We start from the raw sequence: 24318 nt of genomic DNA on the forward strand, positions 1-24318 counted from the left end.
GAAAGTGAACACGTGCCGCGGCCGCCGACGCCACGCGCTTGGTAAGTTTTAGAACTGCAACTTTACGTGGTAACGCGTTCAGCGCAGAAAACATTTATAGTTGACGTGCCTATCCAGCTGTTTTATATGAAATTTAGCCCATTATATGTAAAGACAGCAACTTTATGAAGAAGTGGACGGGAAGGAAGAAAAAAAAAGCAGCATGTAACTGACACATCAAGTAAAAAGTTGGCATTTCTGCGAGGGATTCATCTGATCCTCCTTACTGCAGCTCCAGGCTTGAGCGAAAGACTGCGTATTTCTGAGTGGAATCACCACCCTAAGCCTCGGATGCGTCATGGCATCTTCGGCGAACTCTTGCCTCAGCTGCTCCGAAGAGCCGCCTTCACACATGTCCGCCGTGTACAACACGTGGAAGAGCTGCTTCGAGCTTAGAGGAAGGTTCAGCATGTCTTGTTGGACGGCGACGCCGCTTTCCACCACGTACTTCGAGAACACTGTCACAGCGGGCTCCATGGCGACGTTGTCGAGAAAGTCGTACGTTGTGGTAACCACAGAGCGAATTTTCTCGTCGTGCAGGTTGTTCGAAGCACTTCTGTACTGGGACTGGAGGCACGTGGTCGCACTCGTCAAGGTTTCTGTGGGGTTCAGCATCGTGGGAGGTCCCGGGAGCGGATACGAGTTACGATGCAAGGAGGCGATCAAAGCCGTTAGGACACGGGTGGCAACGCGTGGTGTCTGAAACAGAAGCCCCGCGTCGGTGTCGGGGGTGCTGAAGTTGAATAGAGCCACCGGGACGTAGACAGAGCGGGTCTCATAGTCAAAAGTCGGGTAGGTCGCAAAGATGGACCCTTTCCACTCAGGGTAGGACTGAACACTCGTTCCCGCTATAGTAAGCAGTCTCCGCTCCGTGTTCTTCCTGACGAAATCCGAGTAGGCGCTCAGCAGCTCTGCGGTGTCGTTGGGCGGTGCTGGAAGGAGAAGGTTGAATGCGTCCCCGTTGTCTTCCCTGACCCAGGATGGATAGAACACTTCGAGGTTAACGTCGGAAAGGATGTTTCTGGCCTTTATCTTGTCGGCGGTGTCCATCCAGGTGAAATTGCTCACCGCAAGAAGGGCGCTGCTCTTCAAGTCGTTCAGAAGTGCCGTGACTCTCTCGATGTTGAGCAACTTGTCGGTGGCCTTAAAGATCGCCCGCTGAAAAACGAATGGCATGGCGTCTTCTAGCATCCTCAGGCAAGTCTTCCAGCGCGGCCAGCCTAGTTTTTTGTGTCCGGTCAGTTGACGCATTCGCACGGACGCCAGCTCGACAAATTCTTCCCCGAACATGAGTGGGGAGATGTGAAGAACAGCCCTGAAACCCAGGTAATTGAGCAGGTCGTGGTTTTGTGTCATGTGGATCAATGTCCTCAGTGCCTTCAGGTATCGCATGTTCTTTACAAGAAGCCTAGTCTTTTCGTTCACGGTGATGATGTCGTCGAACAGCAAGCCTAGAAACTGTGCGTAAGATGGAAGGTTGTGAACGGTGGTCATTCTGGCTTCTTCCACGTAGTTCCTTTCGCCACGTGTGCTGGTGATTCCGGCGAGCTTCTCTGAAAACGCCAGAACTTTGTCCGCCTGGTTGAGGTACTTGTAAGGGCTAAACATCTTCATCGTACCTCGAACGACGTGCGAATACCAATTTGGCAAAAACACATCCTTGGTGCCGAAGAGGCCTATAGCAATATCCGGCTCGTCGATGGACACTACAAGCGACGTTTCATTCTCGGGATCTTTTTCGACCGACACTGCGACCAACGTCGGAAGTCCAAGGTGCCGGTAAAGAAGCACAACGGTTGTCCACAGGTCGGCTCTGCTAACGCTGTCGTTATGATAAGGCCACTTCTCCAGTCCGACGGTTGTCAGAAGCGACCGAAGGTGCGTCCATTGTTCTGCCTGTTTCTCGTTATCACTTTTGTTGATGTTATCATTCGTACAAAGGTCCATGAGCGTCTCTGCGTAGCCCAGCGGTGACGTTGAGTTTTCTGTGATGTCTTGCTTGTCAGCAGCAGGCTTGAATAGTTGGCTTTCGAGTTCAGACGATTCCAAAAGCAAATCTCTCAGTCTGTCCTCGACCTCTTCTGCGTACAGGGAATCTTGCGAGAACGCTCCCTTTTCCTGCGACCTCCACGAGGAGCAAACGAACTCGTAGAAGTCTCCACAGGGTGACAAGGTCCAGTTCAATAACGACTTGAAGCGATCAGTCATGCCGCGACAGAAAGCCGTGCGGCATCGTGGAACTTTGACTGTACGTTTCTCCGTCGCTTCCGTCTCCTCCTGAGTTGTGGTCCACTTGGGCTCTAGGTAGAAGACCTTGCCTTCTGATCTTGCGGAGGGGTCACTTGCCGTTGACACACCCGTAGGAAGGGGGCTTGGCTCTTCCTTAGGCGCGGCGGCCATCTTGTTTTCTTTCTCGTGTTGGACTGCGAACGGAGTGAAGTTGAAAAAAGACAAGTCCCTGTCCGAGAGCTTCCCGCTGACGACGTAGAAGGAGAACAAGCCTCCCGCCATCAGCGCAAGCACGAGCGTCGTGACAAAGAAAGCCGCGCGACAGCATTCACCGGGTCTGGCGGGTGGCTCACTCTTGGGCTTGGAGTCCTCGTCGGTGGCCATGGCTGCGCGACTCAGGAGCTCGAGCAGAGCTTTGTTCAACTTCTGCTGGGGAATGGCCTCCAAGGTCGGGTAGTGATGGTCCACGGCTGGAAAGGCGCTAATCAACGCCGGTCCGGGGTAGAAGGGTGCTGGGCCCAAGAAGGCTGGCGTCGGAGGCGGCTTGAAGAAGGGCTGCAGCGCTGCAGGCTGCGTGCCAGCGGTCCCCTTGGCGCTGACGGCAGGCGTCGGCGCGCGCACCGGAGGCTGGTCTCCCGGCGCGGTCGGGCAGGGCAGGAAGTAGCCCATGGGTAGATAGGTGGTCGGGCTGGGTCCTTCGTAACTTGGGTTCTGTTCCGGTGCGGGGAGCGATCGGCGCGAGGTTTGCGGTGGATTTGAGGAGCGTTTTTTGGGTTGTGGCGAACACTGTTGCGCCATCTTCTTGTCTCGCCCCTCGCGGCAACCGTCTTTTGGTGAGAGTCGTGCACTGCCCTCTTGCCCGCAGGCGCAGCCGGGCCTGGCGCTTCCTTCGGGGATTTTCTTCTTCTGGGCTGTGTTCCGCGCGACAACGAGCGCTTCTTTTTCCTCGAGTACATACAGGTGCTACAATTGTCATGCCCTCGGTGTAGGAAAGCACATTTAAGTACATTAATAGGAACAAGAAAACCGCACTCACTTGTTACTGCAGGCATGGTAACTGTAGTGTGCATGGGAAGAAGCAGCCATTTCAATACGGCGACGTTGGGCACGAAATGCAAAGCTGCTCGACCACCATCCTCGTAACTGTACGTTTTCAAAAGAGCGTCCGTCTATCGGTAAAATAAATGTGCGCAATTCTCTCACGGTATCTTGATACAGTGTACTATAATGTGCCGTTGCATCGTTACTGCTCGTGCAACATGTTTTCAGGCGTCGTTTTTTTTTTCCACTTTTTTACCGGTGTCTGTTTTTCACGTTGATAACGCTGTTATATATCAAGTTATTTCTCGGCGCAAGACGTGACTGCTGTACTTGAAATTTCTTGAACGTTGTAGGCGTGTCCGGTCGCGTCGCAAATCTTGTATAGATTCTCAAATGTGTGCGAATACCAGCGATTGATGTGGAATTGAAATAACTAAATTCTGGGGTTTTACGTGCCAAAATCGCGATTCGATTATGAGGCACGCCGTACTGGGGCACTCCGGATTAATTTTGACCACCTAGTGTTCTTTAACGTGCGCCCAATTCACGATCCATTCACGAAGGTCCATTCGCTCGCTGCTGCTGCCGTGCTTTTTCACTCCAGCGTTTTGACAGCGAGTGTGCGCGGTCATCGAGTGAGATGTGCTCGTGATTGGTTGCCACTGCCATGCTTGTCAATTTAGTTGGTAAGTGAATGTCTACAAGTTTGTATGGCCGATAAAACTATCGTCACTTCGTATAGCTCTCTACTAATTTGCTATCGCAATCGATGCCTCGCCTTTCGGGCGAAACTGCCGTTTTTTTTTGTGTATGTTCCTTAAGCGGGCACAACTTTGCCCACTATAGAGTTAGATTTTTGACTCACATTTTGGCAGCGTTTCGTTCTTCACCGTTTCAGATTTTATTACAGTAATGTTGCATATTTGTGCAAGTACAAAATGAGTAGCACGATAGGGCATCCCTAAGTTAAATATTGTTAGGGTGACATGCCGGAGAGGTATTGTGCATGTGACGGTATGTCCTACAGTTAGTAATCGAATAGTAGTTCGCCAGCAGACTGCATTAATTGTCTACATCTCGAGACTCTTACTAATAAGGCATATATTCTTCGCGGTTCACCTGAACAAACTAAATTGCGCTGTTCGGTATAGGCAATATATTTGTTTAATCAGATTAATCTTCTGCTCACTTGAGGCCTTGTCATTTATGCTCGCAAATGGGTCGTTACCATTGCGAGAACCTTCACGGCTACATAGATCTTAATTCGGTGGCCACATGCCATCATTTACAGTTTATTGCCCAGTTCATAGTTGATTACTAAACCCCGATTCTCCTATACTATTCAAACACCCAATGGAATTCATGCTTGCCAATGTATATATAATCAAAATTTCAGTCAACAGTTTCATGCGTTTTTGCGAAGTTTAATAGCTATGATGTTGCTTTGCTGTATATGTAGTTGTCTTTCATTGAACTACTATATATAGTAACCATGCTGGAATTAATATGTTTTATGCTACAAATTATGTATTTTGTTTTCAATTATTTCATCACCTCTCCCCCTATATGCAATGCCCATTTAGGCCTTTATGTATGCACATAAAATAAATAGTGGCAAGTTCTCTTCGAAACAGGGCCATTATTTATAATGGAGGAATACACGCGGTAACGCGTTTTACTGTCCCGTAAATCGTGGGCATTTTCGATGGAGTCGAAACGCAAGAAAGCTCGCGTACTTAGATTTAGGGATACGTTAAAGAACTCCATGCTGGTTTTCAAAATTAATGCGGAGTAACCCGCTACGACGTGCCTCGTAACCATGTCGTGGTTTTGGCACGTAAATCCCACCCCTTCCTCCCCTACCGCCTAAAAAAAAATTCAAAATAATATGAAAACGTGGGCGATGCACCTCAGCACATGTCTTCAGCTCTGCTCTGTCTAATATTATCCAAGGTGGCCCAGTCACGAAACCGTTCAGCACACTTTTGACCTGTGAATACTCTGAGAGACAGATGTGCCGAAGAAAAATTTTACTTGACGCTTTCGGCCTGCACAGACCCTGTTTAGCGGTACTGACGGAGTGTTAAGGGCCCCTCACGAGGCGCCTTTGCAAATTTCGGTTTTACACTGTAAGCTGTAAAACACGGTACCGTATAAGGAGCGTTTCACCGAAGTAATTTGTCACATCGGTTCTTTATTGGAGTACGTGGATAGAAGGAATTAACTGTCCTGTTAACTTGCCTCCAGGAAGCGAGCGCCGCTGCCAACGAATAGAGAGTTACAGTATAGACTCCCTTTTGGGTATAGGCTCCCTAAAGGGAAACCTCTATTCTAACAATGAAGACGCTCTCTCCCTCTGCCTCGACATTGCGTTCCCAAGCGGTGTTCCTTCCCTGCCTTCCCTCATACCGGAGCCGACGGTCGTCGAGCTCTGCCTACATTTAACGCAGCTCTAGGGGCCCGTTGCTGTGTTGAGCATCGGCGCGCCTCGGCGTCTCTCGTAACTAGAGTGTACTAGTACACTCTACTCGTAACCGAGCGAAGGATGAAAGAGCGAACGCGGAACGCAGTGGGTGGTGCAAGGCGGAATCGTCGGTGAATTTTTTTCTTTTAACAGCGGAGTTGTTTAAGCTTTTAGTTCCGCCGTGGGGCGTTCCCAGAAATGTCAGCCCAGCTGCGCGCCGCCTCGCGTTGCCTAGCAACCACCTGCGAGAGCACCGAGCCACATAACCTCCTCGCATCCCACGCGCGTAGGGCGGAGTCGTGACGTCACAGGCGAGTAAAAGCTCGGAGCAGCCGGCGCGGCGACACACCTCTCGCCTCCTCTATTCCGTCCGTACGTACTGCTGCCATGGGAAGATCGCAAAGAAAGTCCGGACGCCCGAAGAAGAAGCGGCTTACCAGGAAAAGCGATGTACTGCCAAGCGAGAAGCGATGCGTCGCCGCTGAGCTGATCCGAAACACCGCGCCGAAGCTGCGGCTGAAGAGAGGCGACGCCGAGTCGAGGATCCCGAGTTTAACGCGAGAGTCGGCGCCTGAACTCTCGACGTCGCCGGGAGAGCGATCCCGGCCTGCGACTGCTCGAAAACTTCCAGCGTCCAGCCCGCCGAGACAACAACTTAGCAAAACCTAGCATAACCTCGAAAAACCTACAAACAACTTAGCCTATAGCCTACCATAACCTCGCAAAACATAGAAACGACTTAAGCAAGCCTACCAACAACTTAGCAAAACCTAACATAACCTCGCAAAACCTACAAACAACTTAGGCAAGCCACGTTATTCTGTATGCACAGTACGAAAATTATCATCAGTACTTGCTCCGTTAAGGGCGTCGCAGCGTTTCCTCAATTTGCATCAGTATCCCTTCAGAGTGTATACTACCTGAACTTTGCTATTTTGGTTCTTAATCATAGTATTTCCCCAACATATCCCACTTCCCTGTTTTATTTTATTTTTAATTTTTCTAACCCTTTTATATGTGTTGCGTTTTCTTCTTCACTTGCAGTAAAACTATCTCTTAGTGCTTAAATCACAAACGTATGATGTTGTGCTGCGCTGGAACTGCATTTAATTGTGCTGTTGTGTTGCGTTCTCTGCCGTTGAAACCAGATTTTTTTTTTTTTCTGGTTGTTGATCTTGCAAGATATTTTTGCTTTTTCTTGTGCTTTGATTGTTATAACTAAACCCCCTTAACTCAATGCCCTTTGGGCATGTAAGGTATCTTTAAATAAATAAATAAAGTGCCAATACAATTGAGGCCCATAAAATTAAGGAATGCATATCAGGCACCGGGCGGCAATTTCTCACTATCGAGCTACTCGATAGTGAGAAATTTTTTACTATCGAGATTCTTTCATAGCCCACTTAATTCTGGCAGTCAAGTTAGCGCTATAACTTTCGACGAATTTTGCACTGCTTTATAAGATTACACGGAATTCGTTTCGCACCATACAGGTCACGCCCGCCTTCTTTCGATGGGAATATGAAAGACTAAAGTTCCATTACAAGAAAGAAAGAAAGACACCCAGCTTGCTCCTCATTCCATGGCGCTTGGCCACTACGGGGATAGGCCAAGAGGTCACCGGTTAAACAGAGGAGAGGAAGAAAATTTAAAAGAGAAAGTATTAGGCAAGGTGAAATAAAAATAGACTCATTTTAGAGGGACTGACTTTTAAAAGAAAAAGTATAATTAACATATAGACAGCAAAGTCGGTGGTATTAAAATGTAATTTTGTGAATGGCCCAATGAAATTATCGATATATGTATATATATATATATATATATATGTGTGTGTGTCTGTGTGTGTGTGTGTGTGTGTGTGTGTGTGTAAATCATAAGAAGCCAGCAAGCACTGACACTAAGGAAAACATAGGGGAAATTACTTGCGTTTAATAAATGAAATAAGGAAACGATAAGTTAATGGAAATCAAAGTGAATGAAAAAACAACTCGCCCCACCTGCGGCGCATTCGTCACTTCGTGAACGGACGAGCTAACGCACGATGAAATGTTATTCGTGATGAGTCACTAAATTGAAAAAACAATGCACTTGTTTGAGCCTGAATGAAGCGCTGTTCCCTCATTCCCGCTTCGCGAATACTAAAAAAGCTGATTTCATTTTCTATATACGCAGAATCCGGACTCGATCATCGGCCACGCATATTTCTGCGTACTTTGAAGCACCAGAAACATAACAGCCCCATGCAAGAGAGCAAGTGTCGCAACAAACGCAGGGGCAACTCAGAGCGACGCTGCAGAGGACACCGCACAAGAGCAACTGCAGCCCGTGCAAATCAGCTGTTTGAATGTTAATGAGTTGGTGGAGAAGAGCGCGTCTTTGCGGTTGCCTCGACAGTGGAGATCGGCAGCTCTTGAAGACTAAATGGACAGCGATCACAGATTGTTTTTTACGAGGCAGGAATGGAGGGAGAGGTATATACACAATATTGAAGAGTGTCGTAGTTCGCAGTGCCAATGTAGAGCTCGGAGGGAACGTAAAAAAAGCAAAGCTCGTATGAATGGTAAATGAAGTGAAAAGCAAGGTCTCTGAAAGCGTTTAAAAAGTTTTAATAAACTGTAATGTTCTGATACGTCCACTAAAACATCTCTGTAATGTTCTTATTTTATAACTCTAATTTACTAGAGGTAGCAGAGCAATGTCAGCATGATATCCATTTATCAGGTAGCCCTCTATATGTGCTTTGAAAACTAAGGAGTCGCTTTATGGAACCTCTCTAGACGACCCTGGAGGGTGTATCTAGTCCTTAATAAAATCGGGGGAAATGTTAAAGCTTTGTTGTTTCAATTTTAGTAAAACCTGACGCGCGATTTCGCGTTCGGAAAACAGGTATAAAAATGATTCGCGATCAGTGTGATTGATACGGAGAGGTAGCGCCAGCTTTCAAGCGGAAGTGCGAAGTAAACTCCTCATTTCGCTACACAGATGCTGAAGGTATGAAACGCCAGTAGTGCGGAAATGCACAGACGATCAATTAGATTCACACGATTTATAACATTGTTTATAGATGTTTTGATCAATAAACGTTGATTCTTACGCCAGATATTCGACAGCGTAGTTTTCTACAGCAGGTTTAAAGCGTTTAAACGCATTAAAAACCAAAAGCGCGAAGTGCACACGCACGAAAGCGACTATTCTGCCGAAAACGAAATGTAATCGCCAATGCCCACTTTTTTCTAAATCACTGATCGTTTGTACTCATACGTGGGCTAATTCCTAAAGCTTATTAGGCGCAGATAACGATGTCGTGAAGCATGAGCAATGCCGTCAGTTAAGCGCCGTGCGAAAGCACAACGGAACGCTACGCGCCTGTAGCAGACCACGCGCTTCCTTGGCGCAAAGTTCGACACCAGCGCCGCGGTGGCAGGCACAGAGGCGGGCCGCATGCTTGCTGCGGGCGCGGCGAGGAGATGCGGAACAGAAAAGGATCTATAAACGGTGCCCGCAGACATATATATATGCAGGAACACTAGGCTAGTAAGCTTTAACACGTTATTTGATCCGTGCTCTCCTCAGCTTTTTCCCTTGTTCCATGTTTTATCCGCTTTATAGGCTTTATAGGTCCTATAAGATGCACTTATTCATCTAGGCGCAATTTATTGTGCATAAATAAAAAGGAATGACTTGCTAGTTCGGCACGCCATAAGCAGGAAGCTGGCGCTTTAATTGTAACACAGAGACAGATAAGGTCTGTCGTATCCACGTGGTCGTATCTCTTTGCAGTCCACTCAAAGCAAAAACATCAAAAGTTTATTTAACTTGATTACTACTCCTTGAAGTAGGTTGTATGTAAGCGCCCCCTTTGCTTCCATGTTTTGATTCTTACCTCTGGTCTCACGCATATCTCTATGTTGGGTAACTTCTCGTATTTTGAGGTGTTTTGCATCGCTTGCGTGCTGCGGAGGAAAGCAACAGTGGAAGGCACGAGGAGAGGTTTGCGAAGGACAGGAAGATTGCCGCAATGACGCGGCTGGGAGCGTAGCCTTCCGTATTTCTAGGTTGTTCTTCGGAAGCGCCACAAGTGCGTGAAACCGACGAGGAAAGACGATTGACGTTCCGTGCTCTGACGGAAGCAAACAGCGCATTACTTCCGGTACCATCTAGCACCGTCTGCTCAGCTCAAGATGGAGACTGATGTTGCGTTGCTGTTGGGAATCATCGTTGTTCTCATTCTTCTCTTGTTGACGCTGCTCGGCTTTCTCGGTTACTCTGGCCTGTTCGCGCCGATAGACATTAAGGCCGAGAAGCCGCCCTTCAATGAGTTGAAGGTAGCGTACAAGTTCTCTCGGGGCTCGTACAAAAATTCGGGCGCTCTATTCACCGAAGCCCACAGCATCGCACCCACCCTAAAATGCATCGGCGTCTACTACGACGACCCGAGCGAGGTAAGTCGGCGCCACCACAGGCTACTTCTGCGGTTATTCACCCGCGCCGGAAATTGCGGAACCAAAGATTGCTACGGCGCGCCCCGTTCACCCCGCTTTTGGTAGACGAAAGTTAGATTTAAACCGCACTGATCGCGTATTTGCGGTGGGAGCGAGACCAAACTTTGTTGCTTGTGTCGGATGCCAGTTTGTATAGCGTTTTGCCGGCCTTGAGATCGAAAGACCTCGTTATCAACGCACTTATCTGAGGCTTGTGAAGACTTGCTGTCGCCATTTATCTACTACGAGTTGAGTCATGCGCCGCTTATGGCGGAAGATGTGGCATTCCGAACCCTCTCTGCACACTGCGGACACCATCTTCCACCTATTGGTGCCCGCTTATTACCTTTCGCTTTCCTTTCACGGCGGCACTTCCTTAGACCCCTGAGTGTTTGTTTACAGTGCGCCGTATTCGCATTGTTGCTCAGAAAAGCACTACTTTATTTAGCCGCTAGTGCGAAAGACAATGCAATCGTTACATCATGCTAGCTGTCATCTCCGCAGTAGCTCCATGTGGTGTCTGAAACTATAAAGCACGTTCAAGATATTCATTGCCCAAGCGCTAGCATCGCTAAGTTATGGCGCAGTGGGCGTTGCGCACTTAGCTGTATACAAGAGGCTTTGATTATGAAGTGTTGTCGCTTATCTGTACCAGACAAAGTGAGACATGTGTGAGCAAGAATTTTGTGATGAATGCCATGGCGTAATATGATTGAAAATTTATTGTCAGCTTTGGTAGGTGCATGGTTTGGCTATTTGATTCCTTGCTATTTCGTATAACCGTTCGAGCTACCATTAAGGGAATCTTGTGCAAGATATCAAATGAGGCATATATGAAAATTGACAAGTGTCATGAAGTTTTGTACAATACAGAGAATGATCTCTTGGTCACAGGCTATAAAAGGAAAGCACACATAAATAGGTAACCGTCACCTTTAACATGCAGTGATGAAGTGGAAAAGATAACAAAAGACTTGCAAATAAATTTTTAACCAATGCCTTTCTTGTATTTAATTAAGTGTACTTTATTGTGTGCCGAAATGTTGCTCTGTCCCTGTCACGCTGTCGTGCCATTTCAATGTCTTACAGCTATGGACAGCTTACAAATACGTTTATGACTGCAACTTTGTAAATTTTTGTGTGCAGATCCTTTTGTGTACACACTCAATTATCAAATTAATCAGAGTGAAAATCACTCGGAAGTACCCCTTCTTGCCACAACAGCTGCCTAGAAATCTGTCAGTGACCTTCTGGAGCTTTGAACAGACACATTGTGCTGTAAAAAAATGTGCTCCAAACATATGAAGCACCCTGTATATTTATGATTTCTTGCGGTCTCTATGTAGGCCCAAAGGGTATACTGAAAGATGCTCCAACCACCTGTCACCTGCCAACTACATTTGAAGACCTAATACATTGTGATATGGAATCACAAGTTTCATGCTTTGTTCCACTACTTGCCTGGTGCCTGACTGCTACAAAGTTGTTTTGCTAGCACATGACAGGAGGGGCGTATAGTGTGCTTCCTGTAAAGGTCATTGCTCAACACCTTCAGGTGGAAGTGCCGCGTCTGCGCTACCTTGTGGGTGTGGTGCTCAACGACACCGAACGGCCAGCCACGAAGGAGGTGAAGGAGCAACTGGAAGCTGAGGGCTTCAAGACTGCCAGCTTTCCAGCTGTGGATCATGCTGTCACCACTGTGTTCCCATTCCGTGGCTCTGTCTCCGTGATGATTGCCATGGCCCGAGTCTACCCAAAGCTCAGAGAGTACATCAAGGTATGCAGGGCATATGACATTACATTCTCTTTAATGTCTTTACTGTCTTTAGTGGATTAATGTGATTACATAGGCCCATTATGGGAATACAGTAGAGTGTACTAGATAGGTGGAGTGGGTCCAGATGTAGAGCTGCTTTTTAATGGAATCTCAGAGGCCCCACCATCCCCTTCACCTGGATGAACTGCCCTGTGTGGCAATGTCTTGAATGTCTTCTTGAAGAACCTACTGCAGCTGAGAGGATTGAATTTTGCTAATGTGCACTTTATTTTCCATGCATGAATTTGACTAAAGGGCATCAAGACACACTAAACAATAATAAGGCAACACCTTTCTTTCGCTAAATACCCTCCTCTTAGTTATTATTGCGAACTCCGCATTGCTCATGCCAAGCACGACCAAAGAGAGGCATTGCGTGCGACTCATGTAGGCTGCTTGAACAGGTGTACCTGAAGATTCAACACTGCTTCATGGGTATTGTATTAGATCTGAGCACCAAATTCTCATGCAGTGTATATACCCCCTGACCTTCGGTGATGTGATATCATTCCTGAGTATGTATTTCTCCTAAAAGTGCAGCTTCTGATCGAATATTTATGTTGGTGTATGAAAACCTACTGTCATGGTAGCTTCCATGGGTAGGTCAGTGCAGTGGAGATGTCGCTTCATGGACTCCGAGCAGCGAGAGCTTGGAGAGGTGCTTCACTATGCTGTATCCAATTCTGCTACACTATGTAAAACAGTAGTTCCTTCTCCTGGGTTTACTCATTCTTTATTAGTCACCAGACAAAATACCAACCTGCATACATCATGCAGACGGTACTGTTGAAATTCAGTCTCCTGAAAGCTACGCAGCGTGACCCAGTAATTTTATTCCACATCACTGTCTCCTGGGGAAAAAAAAAAAGAAAAGAGGGGAAAGAATGGCAGAAACAATACAAGAATGATAGCGCATTGAGCAGACACCAGTGGCTCGTCCTGTGGGCTCGGCGCAGCCAACAAGGGCAGCAGAAAGAACTGGAGCTTCAGGATAAAATGAAGCAGCGCCGTCGCCATTCTTCAGTATTCTGTCCTTCACTGTTGACGCTTGCACAACCTCCTGTGGACACACTCTCTCATTCTAATCCTCTAACTACACTGCGATTACATTGCCCCATTATTTAGCGATAAGATGTGCACTTCTTTTGCGATCTACCCAGCTTGCTGCTTGCAGGAGTGGTCGTTCAAGGGAAGTTGTGCATCATTTATTTATTTATTTATTTAGTACATACCGCAGACCTTTCGGTCCAAGCAGAGGGGCAATAGAATGCATACAAGCAAAAGAGAACAAATTAGGAAGAAGTGAATACAAATTTATACAATTTTTAGTCATGCTGTCTGTAAACTGTCGTTCCAATTGGATATTGTTTTGGGAAAAAAAGAAAATTTAAACGTGTCAGTTCGAGCATAATAGGATGTTAGTGAGTCCAGATGATGCTGTCTTGTGTGCGGCGTTATTGCAGGCGTTATGTAAGTTGATGGTTTAATTTCAAGCCTGTTGAGAAGAAGGGAAAGGAATTCAAGCTTTAGCAGCTTTCGGCGTGATTCAAGAGTGGGTATGGAATTTTCTGTCATAATGTTAGAGGGAGAGTCCTGTCTTGCAAATTTATGAAATATAAACCTAACTGCCTTTCTTTGTATTTTTTCCAGACGCGCAATATTTGACTTAGTGTAAGGATCCCATGATATACATGCATACTCTTTGGTCTAATAAATGTAAAATAACACAGTAATTTCACATTAGGAGGGACATTTTTCAGTTTGTGTCTTAGGAAAGAGAGTTTGCGGAACGCAGAACAATTATTTGAGGAAATGCAACCCAAAGCACCCCAATTTCCACAAACTAATGAAATCACGTCTGTCTTGCAAAAATGTGCTGTCACTGAATGTTTTATATGTTATACATTCAGTCACTGTTGTTTCAAACAAGCCTTAAGCACCTTTTTTGCTTCTTTTGTGGTAGGTGCTGGAGATTTCTGGCTGGGCTGTCTTGAATGGTGCTAGCTTAATATGTTTTCCTTCCAAAGCATTAAATGTTTGCTGTTTGCAGCCCCTGTTTGTTAAACTTAAGCCACTATAACGTCTCATTTGTCGAGTTAACCTGTTAACCAGTACGTGCTGATAAGAAGCTGACAGAGACAAGAAAAGCGTGGGGAAAATAACACTTCTATAAAATTATGGAACTAATTAAATATGATTGTATTTACAATAAATTTCATATTCTTACTAAAGGAGAAGGAAAATATTAGCCAGAGAATAGATAACTTTGCCACCATTGGGAGCCAAACCCACAACTTTGGTAAGCTCTTACCTGCAGCAAGTCTTGCTTTTTTCGTCCCTTGGTTTAGTCCTAGCTCTCTTAGTTTAAAGGGACCATGACACCAAATATTCGAGCTTGAACTTTGCATTGCATGTTAAACTGTATGTATTCCACGTCAAGCTGGCAACATTGAATGCATTGAATGCTGTAGAAGATTTGTTTAAATTTTTTCAATGTCTCAGTTGAGTCGTTCAGCAGTCTGGTAACACTGAGTGGTAATGAAATGAATCGAAAGACCCAGAACCTAGTTCCTCAGGTAACAAAGGTCGATCTCAAAGGCTAAGCTTTTGTGTACGGAAAACAGCATAAGTGATTACAGGAGCTGGAAAAATGTTATATCAGCCATAAGTTGCTTTGTTTCTTATGCATGCGCGTCTCGGGAGTTTGCTGCTGCTTGTTGTCACACGAGTGAAGGAATTGTGGGCACAATTCAACGGCAACAAGCTTGCTGTGCCGTTGAGTGCCATAGCGTGCAAAGCAGAACGTCTGATGTGGTCTGGCAGTGTTTCAAGGCAGACGAAACAGTGGTGGCCCTTTAATTTATGATTTCACATAGCCAGGCCAAAATGGCAGTCACTGATTTTCATTCTTTTTTTTTTCTTTTTTTTTTTTAAAGGTTCCGGTTGAGGTTCTGCCTCAAAAAGTTGAGGTTCCGCCTCAATCGGGGAACCCCTGAAATTAAATGTCTTGCTTACAAAACTCTAGTTAGACCAATTATTGAATATACTAAAATCGTTTGGGACCCGCACACCATAACTAACTGTTCTAAACTTGACCGAATACAGAGGCTAGCTGCCAGATTTATATTTAATAAATATTGTCGCATCCATTCTCCAACAGAGTTATGTCAGTTAGCTGATCTAGCACCACTTGAGCTCAGAACTAAATACGACAGATTAAAATTCCTCTTCGAAGTTATTCACAATCAAGTAGATATTAAACTAGATGATTATTTTGAGCTTCCTATGGACGCGTCAATGAGGCATCGTCATGGGATGTATATTCCTGCTCCACTCGCCCGCTGCAGGACGCGCTGACGTGCGTCCTGCAGGACTTCTATTAAAGTTTTTCCAATCCAATCCAATCGCCCGCAATGATTGCTTCAAGTTCAGTTTCTTTCCTAGGGTAATAAGAGACTGGAATTTGTTACCCGGCTCTCTTGTAATATCGATGTCCTTAACTACCTTTTCTGGAAAGTCTTAAAAGCACAACTTTTTGTAATAACACATAGTGAATTACCCAATATGTATGCATTTACTTTTACATGTGTGACTCTTATTGTGTCTATGACGATGCGGTGCCAAATTGTGAATGGTTTCTCTATTACTTTCCCTTGTATGTTGTATTTCATACGTCTTTTCCATTCTAAAACAAGCTTTGCGAGTTAAAGCTTGTAGCTCGGTCGCATTCTTTGTTTCTTTTTGTTGTTTTTATTCTCCACTCCTGTAATAGCCCGATGAGAGCTGACAGTATAAGAATGAATGAATGAATGAATGAATGAATGAATGAAAAAAATATATTATTAGTAAATTGCACCTCTGCAGTTGTGAAATGGCTACTCTGACTGTGCAGGGATTTGGGAAGCCAGAAGAAATCCAAAAACAAAACATTGGTGATGCCACTGACTGAAGCTTGTGCACCAGCATATCACGGTGTTTTCGATTTTTACATTGTCTACATGGGTCTATACACCGTTTCATACATAGCTGTCAATGCTGTGGTGGCTAGAGAGACTTCTTGCAGTGGCTTCCTTAGCACTTAGATATAGTTCGATGTTTTTTGACCGAAATTGTGTGCAACTGTTTTTTATATAGGCTCAGTACTGAATGATACAAGTTTTAATCCTTAGAAACAAACACACTGTGGTATACGGCTGCTAATGCATTGTTTTAGATCATTCTTATTTTTATTGTTCTTTTTGGGTTTTTTATTTGCAACCCGTCGTGAGGAGCCTTAAGGGCTTGCTTGGCGAGTGAAGGCCGTCAGCGCACAGCAAAGCATGGACAGAACACACAGAGTGATAGCTTTTCTTGACCAAACTTCCTGTGTAGTTTCTGCAGCGTTTCTCACTGTAGTTTCTGACTGCTATGTATGGAATGGAGTATAGTTAATTATTTTTCAGTGAAGGACTGCGTTGCCTTTAAACACAACCAGAGTCAAAAAAGCAATTCTTTAAAGATTTCGAAATCTGTGATGTCACTCTTGTAGCACTGATGATGTAAATTCAGTGCAAAATTCAGGAATGTGTCTCTTTAACCTAGCATTCAATTGATTCATTTGCATTGATTTGAATTACAGGGGATGGTAGTATGGTGTGCCAGAACCAGTCATAAATGAAGCTAGTAAAATAGAAAAGATTCCCATACTTATTTTATATTGCCACATTTGTTCATGTAGTACTGTTGGCACTAATATAATGTCATTAATTTCATTTGCACCAGCAGTGCCGTGGGGTGTGTTTTGTGTGCACATTTATTTATGTTTTCCTCACTCTGTCCTCATTTCTCTCTGACATAGTTTGCATGCATAAGGACGAAAATTACTGCAAAGGCCAGCCTTGTCCTTGAGCCAACTCTGATATTGGGGGGGGGGGGAGGCATGATAAAAGCACTATAGCATGTGTCAAAAGCCATGTGATCCTAAGTCTGATGGCTGTAATGAAAGAATCAGTGTTTACACTTAGTGTGATTATAATGCGTTTTAACACATTCACTGCGACATTCACTTTTTGAAGTCCCGATTCCTGTGCGTGATGCAGTGTGGGTCACTTGTCATATTTCTCTGGTATGTCGTCATTCACATGCGACTGCCTCAACATGCACGGAGATAGCGCCACAATGTGTGGAAAAAGAAGCAACAATTTTTTTCTCCATCAATTTCTAGCGAGGACATTGCTTGCACTGCAGAAAAGCCCTGCACAGCCGCACAGTTGAAATAACTGCCATGACCCACCTGTGATCCACATCGCAGTGAACTTGTTAATGAAGAAAGCTGATAGTTTCCATTGTTTATTATTGAAACAGTGGCATTACTTCAAGAGTTTCGATGTCACTTCACGTAAGAAGTCAGTAAACTTTCGTGTCTACTATCGTTATAAATTCTGCGTGCTGTTAGCATGCTTTGTTAGCTTGCATAACTCTAGAAAAAAGTGCTACAAGTGTGCTTCTTGAGCTACCTGTTTTCTCTAAAACAAAACAAAAAGAATAGTGAAGATGTTAGAAACTGAGTAAATGAAGATCTCAGTACCCAGTTTTACTTATCGCTTCGTAATTGTTGCCACGCAGGAGAAACTGCTGTGCGCACGGCCTATGATGGAAATCTACGAGGGTGAGCGTGTGCTGTTTGTCTGCCCACTTGCAAAGCAAGACGAGTTCTACGTTGAGGAAGCGACTGAAGACCCTGAGGAGGGTGCTACTTCGGACCCCGGCACCACCACTGCCTCTGAAGAGGATCATGCCGAGGATGGGGAGGACGAGGATGAAGAGGAGGAAGAGCTGCCATCGCCGCCCACGAGCCAACCTGCGGCGAGCAATGGCAATGGTGGCAACGGAAACACTGAGGAAAGTGACCACGAGCGTGGCTCGCGCAGCAGCACCACATCTTCCTTCGAAGAGCTGCGCCTTGAGACGGCATCCAACTAGGCGCTGCTCCTCTCTGGCCTCACCATGTCCTCCCCTCCCGATTATTCTTCCCCGGTGTTGCACGTGGGATGTACACAACATGCTCTTCCACAAGCGCACAATGCTGCCACCTCTCTCTCCTTCATCTCGGTGGTTAAACCTGGAGTTGTTGCTTTGAGGAGGTGTGCATGCAGTTATAGTTGTTTTGAAGGAGCGTTACTTGCTCTATTGGAGGAGCGTCAAAGGGACTCTGGAGCAGTGCAGAAGGTTGCCACAAACCATGCCTATTCGATAGTTGTCGCAACTATCTGAGCTTGCAGCAGCAGTCATTGGCTTAGATTACTGCAGGATCTGCTAATCAATATTCAGCAATTTTGTGCTATGTGCTGCCGGAATAGCCAACTGTCTGTCACACGATGGCTAGCATGCAGTGTCGTGCAATGCTGTTCACCTCCATATTGCAAAGTGGAAATTTGAAAGTTCTTTCAGGCTAGTACTCTGTGGGAAAATGTGCAAGCAGCACATAGTACTGATGTCTAGTTTGTATGGTCCGAGATACCTATGGACTGCACTTGTTTCTGTCCCTTCTGAAATTACTCATGCAGGGTTTCCTTCAGTAGACATTTATTAGTCTGGCCCAGGCATGCATAGGACCCAAAATGAGGTAGTAGGTCAATTAACAGTGTTTGCATCGCCAGTGCAATGTTGTTCCTGCTCTTTCTATGTATATTGGGCATGGTGCCATCAGTCATTGGCACGTCCTTTTGCACTGTGCAATTAGAGCACTGCTATTGTCTCCAAAATGCTTACCATGGGATACCGGCTTTCAGTGGTAAGTGCACGAAGATTATTTGGTTGAAATTGGCAGCACGAAATGAATGTGTTGACAGTGGGCAAAAAGGATATCAAAAGTAGGTCCTACGTCATTTCTGCTTTTCTTGAACCTGCATGCTGGCTTCTTCCCCCTCACAAGGTTAAGAGGTACATCCCTTGCTGGCACATCACATCTTGTTTCCAGAGAACCAAACAAAATTCAACAGTGAGCAAAAGCCTCGCAGCTAGAGAATTCTTCTGCAATGGGGACAGGGTGCTTCTGCTGATGGAATAAGACGAGCTTTTCATCTATGGAATGCCCCATTGCTCGTGTTGCTGCGACATTGGAAAGCAAACAGAAAAAGGAAAGAAAATGCATCTGATAACTTCAGTTTGACTGCGTAAGTGTCCACCTCTATCTCCCTTAAACTCAGTGCTCTTTACTCAAGCTACTTCTGGATTCTCTACAGCACTGTCAGAGTTCAGGATTATTGGCCATAAATTTAAAATAGACGTCGCTGTGGATAAATATACGTAGCGAGGAACCGACTGGGGCTGAACTTTCTAATTAATGTGGCACATTCAGTGCAACTTTACTCTCTCTAGTCCAGCCTCTTGAGGTAAACTGCAAAAGTTAATGAGTGAGCCCTGTGATCTGAGCCTCATTTTGCTTCAGTGGATGCCAACTTTTCAAAAGTATTTGTTTCTCTGTTTTTTCATTTTTTTTCGCCCTTACTCAACTGCCTTGCTCGACGTCTTAAGGAAAGCATTGATGTTACGTTGTTGTGTCTTGTTCAGTTCTGTGTGCCACTGCCTTGTCACCGAAGCAGTGTTGTGTGCTTGTTGTAGAAGCATGATTTTATGACGGCTGGCAAGCTATGCCCGCCTTGGTTGCTATCACTGACCTGGTGCCCTCTTGCTTTCCACTATGTTGGGCCTTCATTCATTGCTGTTCAAACGCACTTTCGAAACGGCCCCGAGTCTTCCTTCCAAGCTTTGTGCAGCTGCGCTGTCAAGAGTACATGACTGGCAGGTTCTGGTCAATGCTGCAAGTACCAGCATGTCAAGTTGTAGCAAATCGCTACAGAAGCGGAAGATGAAAAGAAGCACTGAAATAAACTGGCAGCATGTTTTCTTTTGCTTTATTGGGAATTCGCAAGGTTTCTACGATGCTGTATGTGGTTTGTGTGACATTAAGCAGGGGCAGCAAGCATTTTGTGAGCTTACGTATACAGGATCTAGAATAGAGTATTCCTTAATGAAGGCGCACTGTTCAACACAGAACACAGATGCAACACAATATACTGCGAATAGTAGTTGTGTGCTGAATTTTTTCTGCTCAAGAAATGCTTTCAGACAGTTTTTCTAGTACTGTAAAACCTCGTTAATACATAGTTGGTGGGGAATGTGGATCTGATACACACTAAACTATGTACACACTAAACGAATTAACCAGCAATGGCAGATTGAGCGGATGTGGACTTACCGGCAAAAAAGAAAATGAGTTCATTTTCAAACACACATGCAGGCAAGATTTATTTGCAAGCAGGCAGCAGAACATCTGTTTTTCACTTGCCGCCACCAGCCAGTTTCTCCATCAGGCCCCACTTCTCTATGAACACTCTCGTGACAGTCGATGCACTAGCCGTGCCAGATACGAAAGGGCCATCATCCACATCGTCGTCGTGGATGACTACGTGGAAGCACTAGAAGCGACGGGAGCAGGAAACGCGTCATGGCTACCACGTTTTGAAATCACTTTTGGTGGCATCAGCAGTCCGTGCACCACAATTTCGCTATCTACGGTTTGCGCACACGACATTGTGCCGTTTCCACACTTGTACGCACTGAAAAATTAAGTAAATACTTCGCTTGAACTGTTTGGTGTGCGTTAAGAGACTATGGCTTCAGAAGTCTGCCAACACACAAGGTTCAACGGCTACAGGGCAGAGAATTCATGACTATATTTAAACCATAATTACTTATTATGCAGGTACGTATTAACGAGGCTTTACTATATGTACGTCTGCTGTTCTCATATAACTTCTGGCTTGTTATGAGAGAGAAGAGGGCTTATGTGATTAACGAATCGCTTGCACACCGCCACTTTTCTGCCTTCTGTACATGAAGCTCGAACACAGATTAAGGCCTTTTTTTTTTAACTTTGTACAACAAATAAAAGGTTGTGTTAATGTTAAACATCGTAATTAAGAATTTGTTGCTGGAGCTACTTACACTATTCTTGCCCTTTGTGCCACTTTCACCATTTTATGTGCACAGCGTGCTCCATATTAGGTGCTTGGCACAATGGTTACTTGATGAAAGTGCCGGAATTGCTGAATTGTTTTAAGGTGAGACTGCCGTTTGTGTGTCCACGTTTTCTTTCGGAGGTAGTTGTACAATTCTCCAAGAGCTTCTATAATTAAGGTTTCATCTGGCTATGTTATGCGAGGTAAAAAAAAAAGTTTGCTTCTAGTCGCATACTTTTTAGGTAATGGGCATCTCGAGTAACGTGTGCTTGCTTGCTTACCAGTTGCAAACACCTAGCAAGACCTTTCGCAATTATTTGTCTTCTGACGGATTAGTTATTGCATCTCATCATTGTTAGTTTTTAGTGTACCAAGATATACATTGTCTTGAAGCATTTGTAGCGATCTTTTTTTTTCTTTCTGTGATTCACTTTTCAAGGGGAATTAGGTGGGACTGGAATTTTGGTCGTTTCATCCCTGTCTGCCACTAAAATGATTCTCCTTTGTTGTCAAGGGCTGAATCTGAGCTCTTGGTTTAGTGCACCCAACTGTTGTAACTGTTAACGTGTAACCATCCATTGTTTCTCAGCTTGTTGCTAAGACAAGCAACAAAAAAATAACTTACTTGTATTGGAAACTGCTTCACTTGTTGAGACGGCATTTTGCATACTTATCCCACTAACTTTTTCTTAACCATACCCAGTTACTCCCTCCTGCAAGGTTTGTTGATGTTGAAAAATGTTTGTTGCCTCGAGTTGCACGCTGCCAAGGAGTGTAGTCTAGTGATTGTTTCCAAAAAGTTCAGAAGTTTAACTTGCTACATGTTCCCGCTTTGTACCTTTTGGGAGTTGATTGATGGTTTGAAAACCACATGGAAGCAAAGTGGCATTTCACCTTGTGTCTCTGAAGTGTTGCAGCAGAGTTTTTGGGAGGTTTTCCTTCTATGTCATTTGTTCTTGAATTTCGTTGCATTTCATTCATAAAGCACCTCTTTCAATAAGTTGGTCGCATAGTTCCTACAAAAAGTGTTTTTGAGTGAAGCTCTCACTCGGATCGGTGCCAAGCTGCATTGCTTTGGGCCTTCTATAGACGTCGCATTCGAGCTAATCTGACATAACTATCGGAGCTAGGTAACTTGGGCGAAAGGAGGAATGCTGCCACGGATACCTATCGGCTTTTGTACAACCAAGAGTATGGCATTAAACGTGAAACCTCATTTTTGTATTCGAGGTAATCCAAGTCAAAAAGCAGGAAAGAGCGCACTGTGTGTCGTGATACACAGTGCCCAAGTAAGTTTTGAGCCACTGGCCAGTAATCGATAGCCTTTGCAGTAATGCCCAGATCAGCTCGAAATGTTGCATACGCATCTTACAAGAGTACTGCATTATGGCGCACATTTACATGCATGTGTCCTCTCAAATACAGTGCTGCTCATTTCACAACATGAGTCAGTAGGGTCTTGAAACCTGGCCAAATGAAACATGCTTACATATGCACAGCACGTAGGAGACCTTAATATTGTTCTCTTCTTAATCTTAGTCCTTCATTCACATAACAATATAACTGCACTCTTTTATGTTGCTGCAGTTTTAAAAACTCTGGGAGTAACTTGGAATGCACCCTTGAACTGTTGCATCACTTTCAGGCAACCTGTCCACTTGTTTTGCATTCGGAAACGGTACTAAATGATGCTTAAGGTTTGTTTGTGCACTAGTTCTGTAAAGCACTACTTGGTACATAAGACATGATGAAGACTGTAGTGCACAAGAATGACAGAAAGATTGTATAACTATAATCACTTTAATTGTTCATGTTTGGGATGTCCGGATATGAGTGGACCCTATTAGGGACCCCCATCAAGGCTCAAGTGATGTTACCCGAAGAATAGTGAAGGCATTTTCCATCACCTCCCCCTCCTTTTTTGGTTCAAGATATAAATGCCAGTGTGAGGAGTGAAAAAAGGCGGTGCGGTTTCACATATTCAGTAAAAGCCTGCTTTGGACATACAGTTGCCTGACGCAGTCTGGAGCACACCATCCAAGCACCTCAATCTTGGCTGCGACTGTGCACTTGACAACAAACAGTTGAGATTGTACTGTGCGAGTCGCACTAAAGTCTTCTTGCATCTTGCGTTACAAATAGTGTAGTACCGAAGTGACATCATCTGGACTAGCCTTGTTCCAGCAGCCCTTAATTTCCACACTTTAAAGAACATGCCCCCGAGGTCTTTGCTCTGGGTTATGTCTGTGTCACGGGCTTGAGCTTGGTGTGCAAGACTAATGCACGCCATGTGAAACCAGTAGCCAAAGAAGTGCTTCGACCAAGCAAGGAAACCGTTTCGTGTGCTTCCCTTTTTTTGTACAATTTGTCTAGACAGACACTTTGATGCATTGTTCCTAACATTCTCATTTTCTTTTTTGCATTGAAATAAATCGTGGCAGACTTCAGAGACGCGTGAGCTCCCTCAAAATGAAGGAAACTCAACTGAATTGGCAAGCACATACACATTGGAGATTCGGTTGACTAGTAGACGTACTTGTAGTCTACAGGATTCGTGTGAACTTACCCATGCTTCCTGTCATGGTGGCTCAATTAAAAAAAAAAAAAATTGGGCAAATCTCGCATACTGTAGGAATTGTAAAGTGGTTGAATGGAGGTATACACGAGGACAAAAGAAGGCACATTGGACGCACAGGCACTGCTAACAACAATGGTCTTTAATTCCTTCGCCAAGCCAAACAAAACTATGTTCAGTGGACAATGTCGCAGATCACGTGAATGTCGTTACAATAAAAAAAAGGAGGGGGGGGGAACCAAGCAAAGCACTCAAAAGAACTTGGAAAAGTCAAATGGTCGTGGCATGTGCAGAAAATTCAATTCTTTGTCAGCCAAGGTTGATGAAGTTTTACTGACGCATGCATCACCAAAATAGTTAATTTTCTTGGATTCATTTATTAGGCAAGTGACTTCACATTTGTTTCTGCCTATAACTCTTTTGTTGAAAAGGGCTCTGCACCAACATCTCTGACAATGTATTGCAAGAAAACCATCAGGTGTTGTTCTATAGCCTTATTGCTATGCTCACCAAGCTGTTCACTTATGCAACATCCCGTTTGCTCGTCGTAATAGTTTACAGGACATTGGGATATGATAAATGACGCACCTTTCGCACACACAATTTTTATTTTGTGCTTCTTTTGACAGCAGCCTTCAAATTCATTGTGGTATCTATTTTCTTTACACATT

At 44.8% G+C, this 24318-nt stretch overlaps 2 protein-coding genes and 1 long non-coding RNA gene across 3 annotated transcripts in view; 2 read left to right on the plus strand and 1 right to left on the minus strand.

The window, feature by feature from the left end:
- LOC129382494 (uncharacterized) overlaps positions 1 to 8602 on the plus strand; it is a 47808-nt gene extending 39206 nt beyond the window's left edge. The window contains exon 2 of the long non-coding RNA XR_008610586.2: positions 7946 to 8602. This is a non-coding gene — a long non-coding RNA (uncharacterized lncRNA). The remainder of the gene's footprint in view (positions 1 to 7945) is intronic.
- Positions 107 to 4099, minus strand: LOC126522708 (neprilysin-1-like). Its single transcript, XM_050171491.2, has one exon. The coding sequence runs from the start codon at positions 3064 to 3066 to the stop codon at positions 217 to 219; it is 2850 nt and encodes a 949-aa protein (XP_050027448.2). The 5' UTR covers positions 3067 to 4099; the 3' UTR covers positions 107 to 216.
- Positions 8603 to 9683: 1081 nt separating the features above from the next.
- Positions 9684 to 23519, plus strand: LOC126522713 (testis-expressed protein 264-like). Its single transcript, XM_050171502.3, has 3 exons — positions 9684 to 10215; positions 11810 to 12031; positions 17675 to 23519. The coding sequence occupies exons 1-3, from the start codon at positions 9955 to 9957 to the stop codon at positions 18029 to 18031; spliced, it is 840 nt and encodes a 279-aa protein (XP_050027459.1). The 5' UTR covers positions 9684 to 9954; the 3' UTR covers positions 18032 to 23519.
- The last annotated feature ends 799 nt before the right edge of the window (positions 23520 to 24318 follow it).

Source organism: Dermacentor andersoni, chromosome 6 (genome assembly GCF_023375885.2).
Source record: "Dermacentor andersoni chromosome 6, qqDerAnde1_hic_scaffold, whole genome shotgun sequence".
NCBI classification, from domain to species: domain Eukaryota; kingdom Metazoa; phylum Arthropoda; class Arachnida; order Ixodida; family Ixodidae; genus Dermacentor; species Dermacentor andersoni.

Bases quoted from the DNA above. Each gene is read 5' to 3' on its own strand.
- LOC126522708 (XM_050171491.2), bottom strand. From the start codon at position 3,066: ATGGCGCAACAGTGTTCGCCACAACCCAAAAAACGCTCCTCAAATCCA.
- LOC126522713 (XM_050171502.3), top strand. From the start codon at position 9,955: ATGGAGACTGATGTTGCGTTGCTGTTGGGAATCATCGTTGTTCTCATT. The intron at 10,216-11,809 runs GTAAGTCGGCGC...CAACACCTTCAG, and splicing joins ACTACGACGACCCGAGCGAG to GTGGAAGTGCCGCGTCTGCG. The intron at 12,032-17,674 runs GTATGCAGGGCA...GTTGCCACGCAG, and splicing joins AGCTCAGAGAGTACATCAAG to GAGAAACTGCTGTGCGCACG.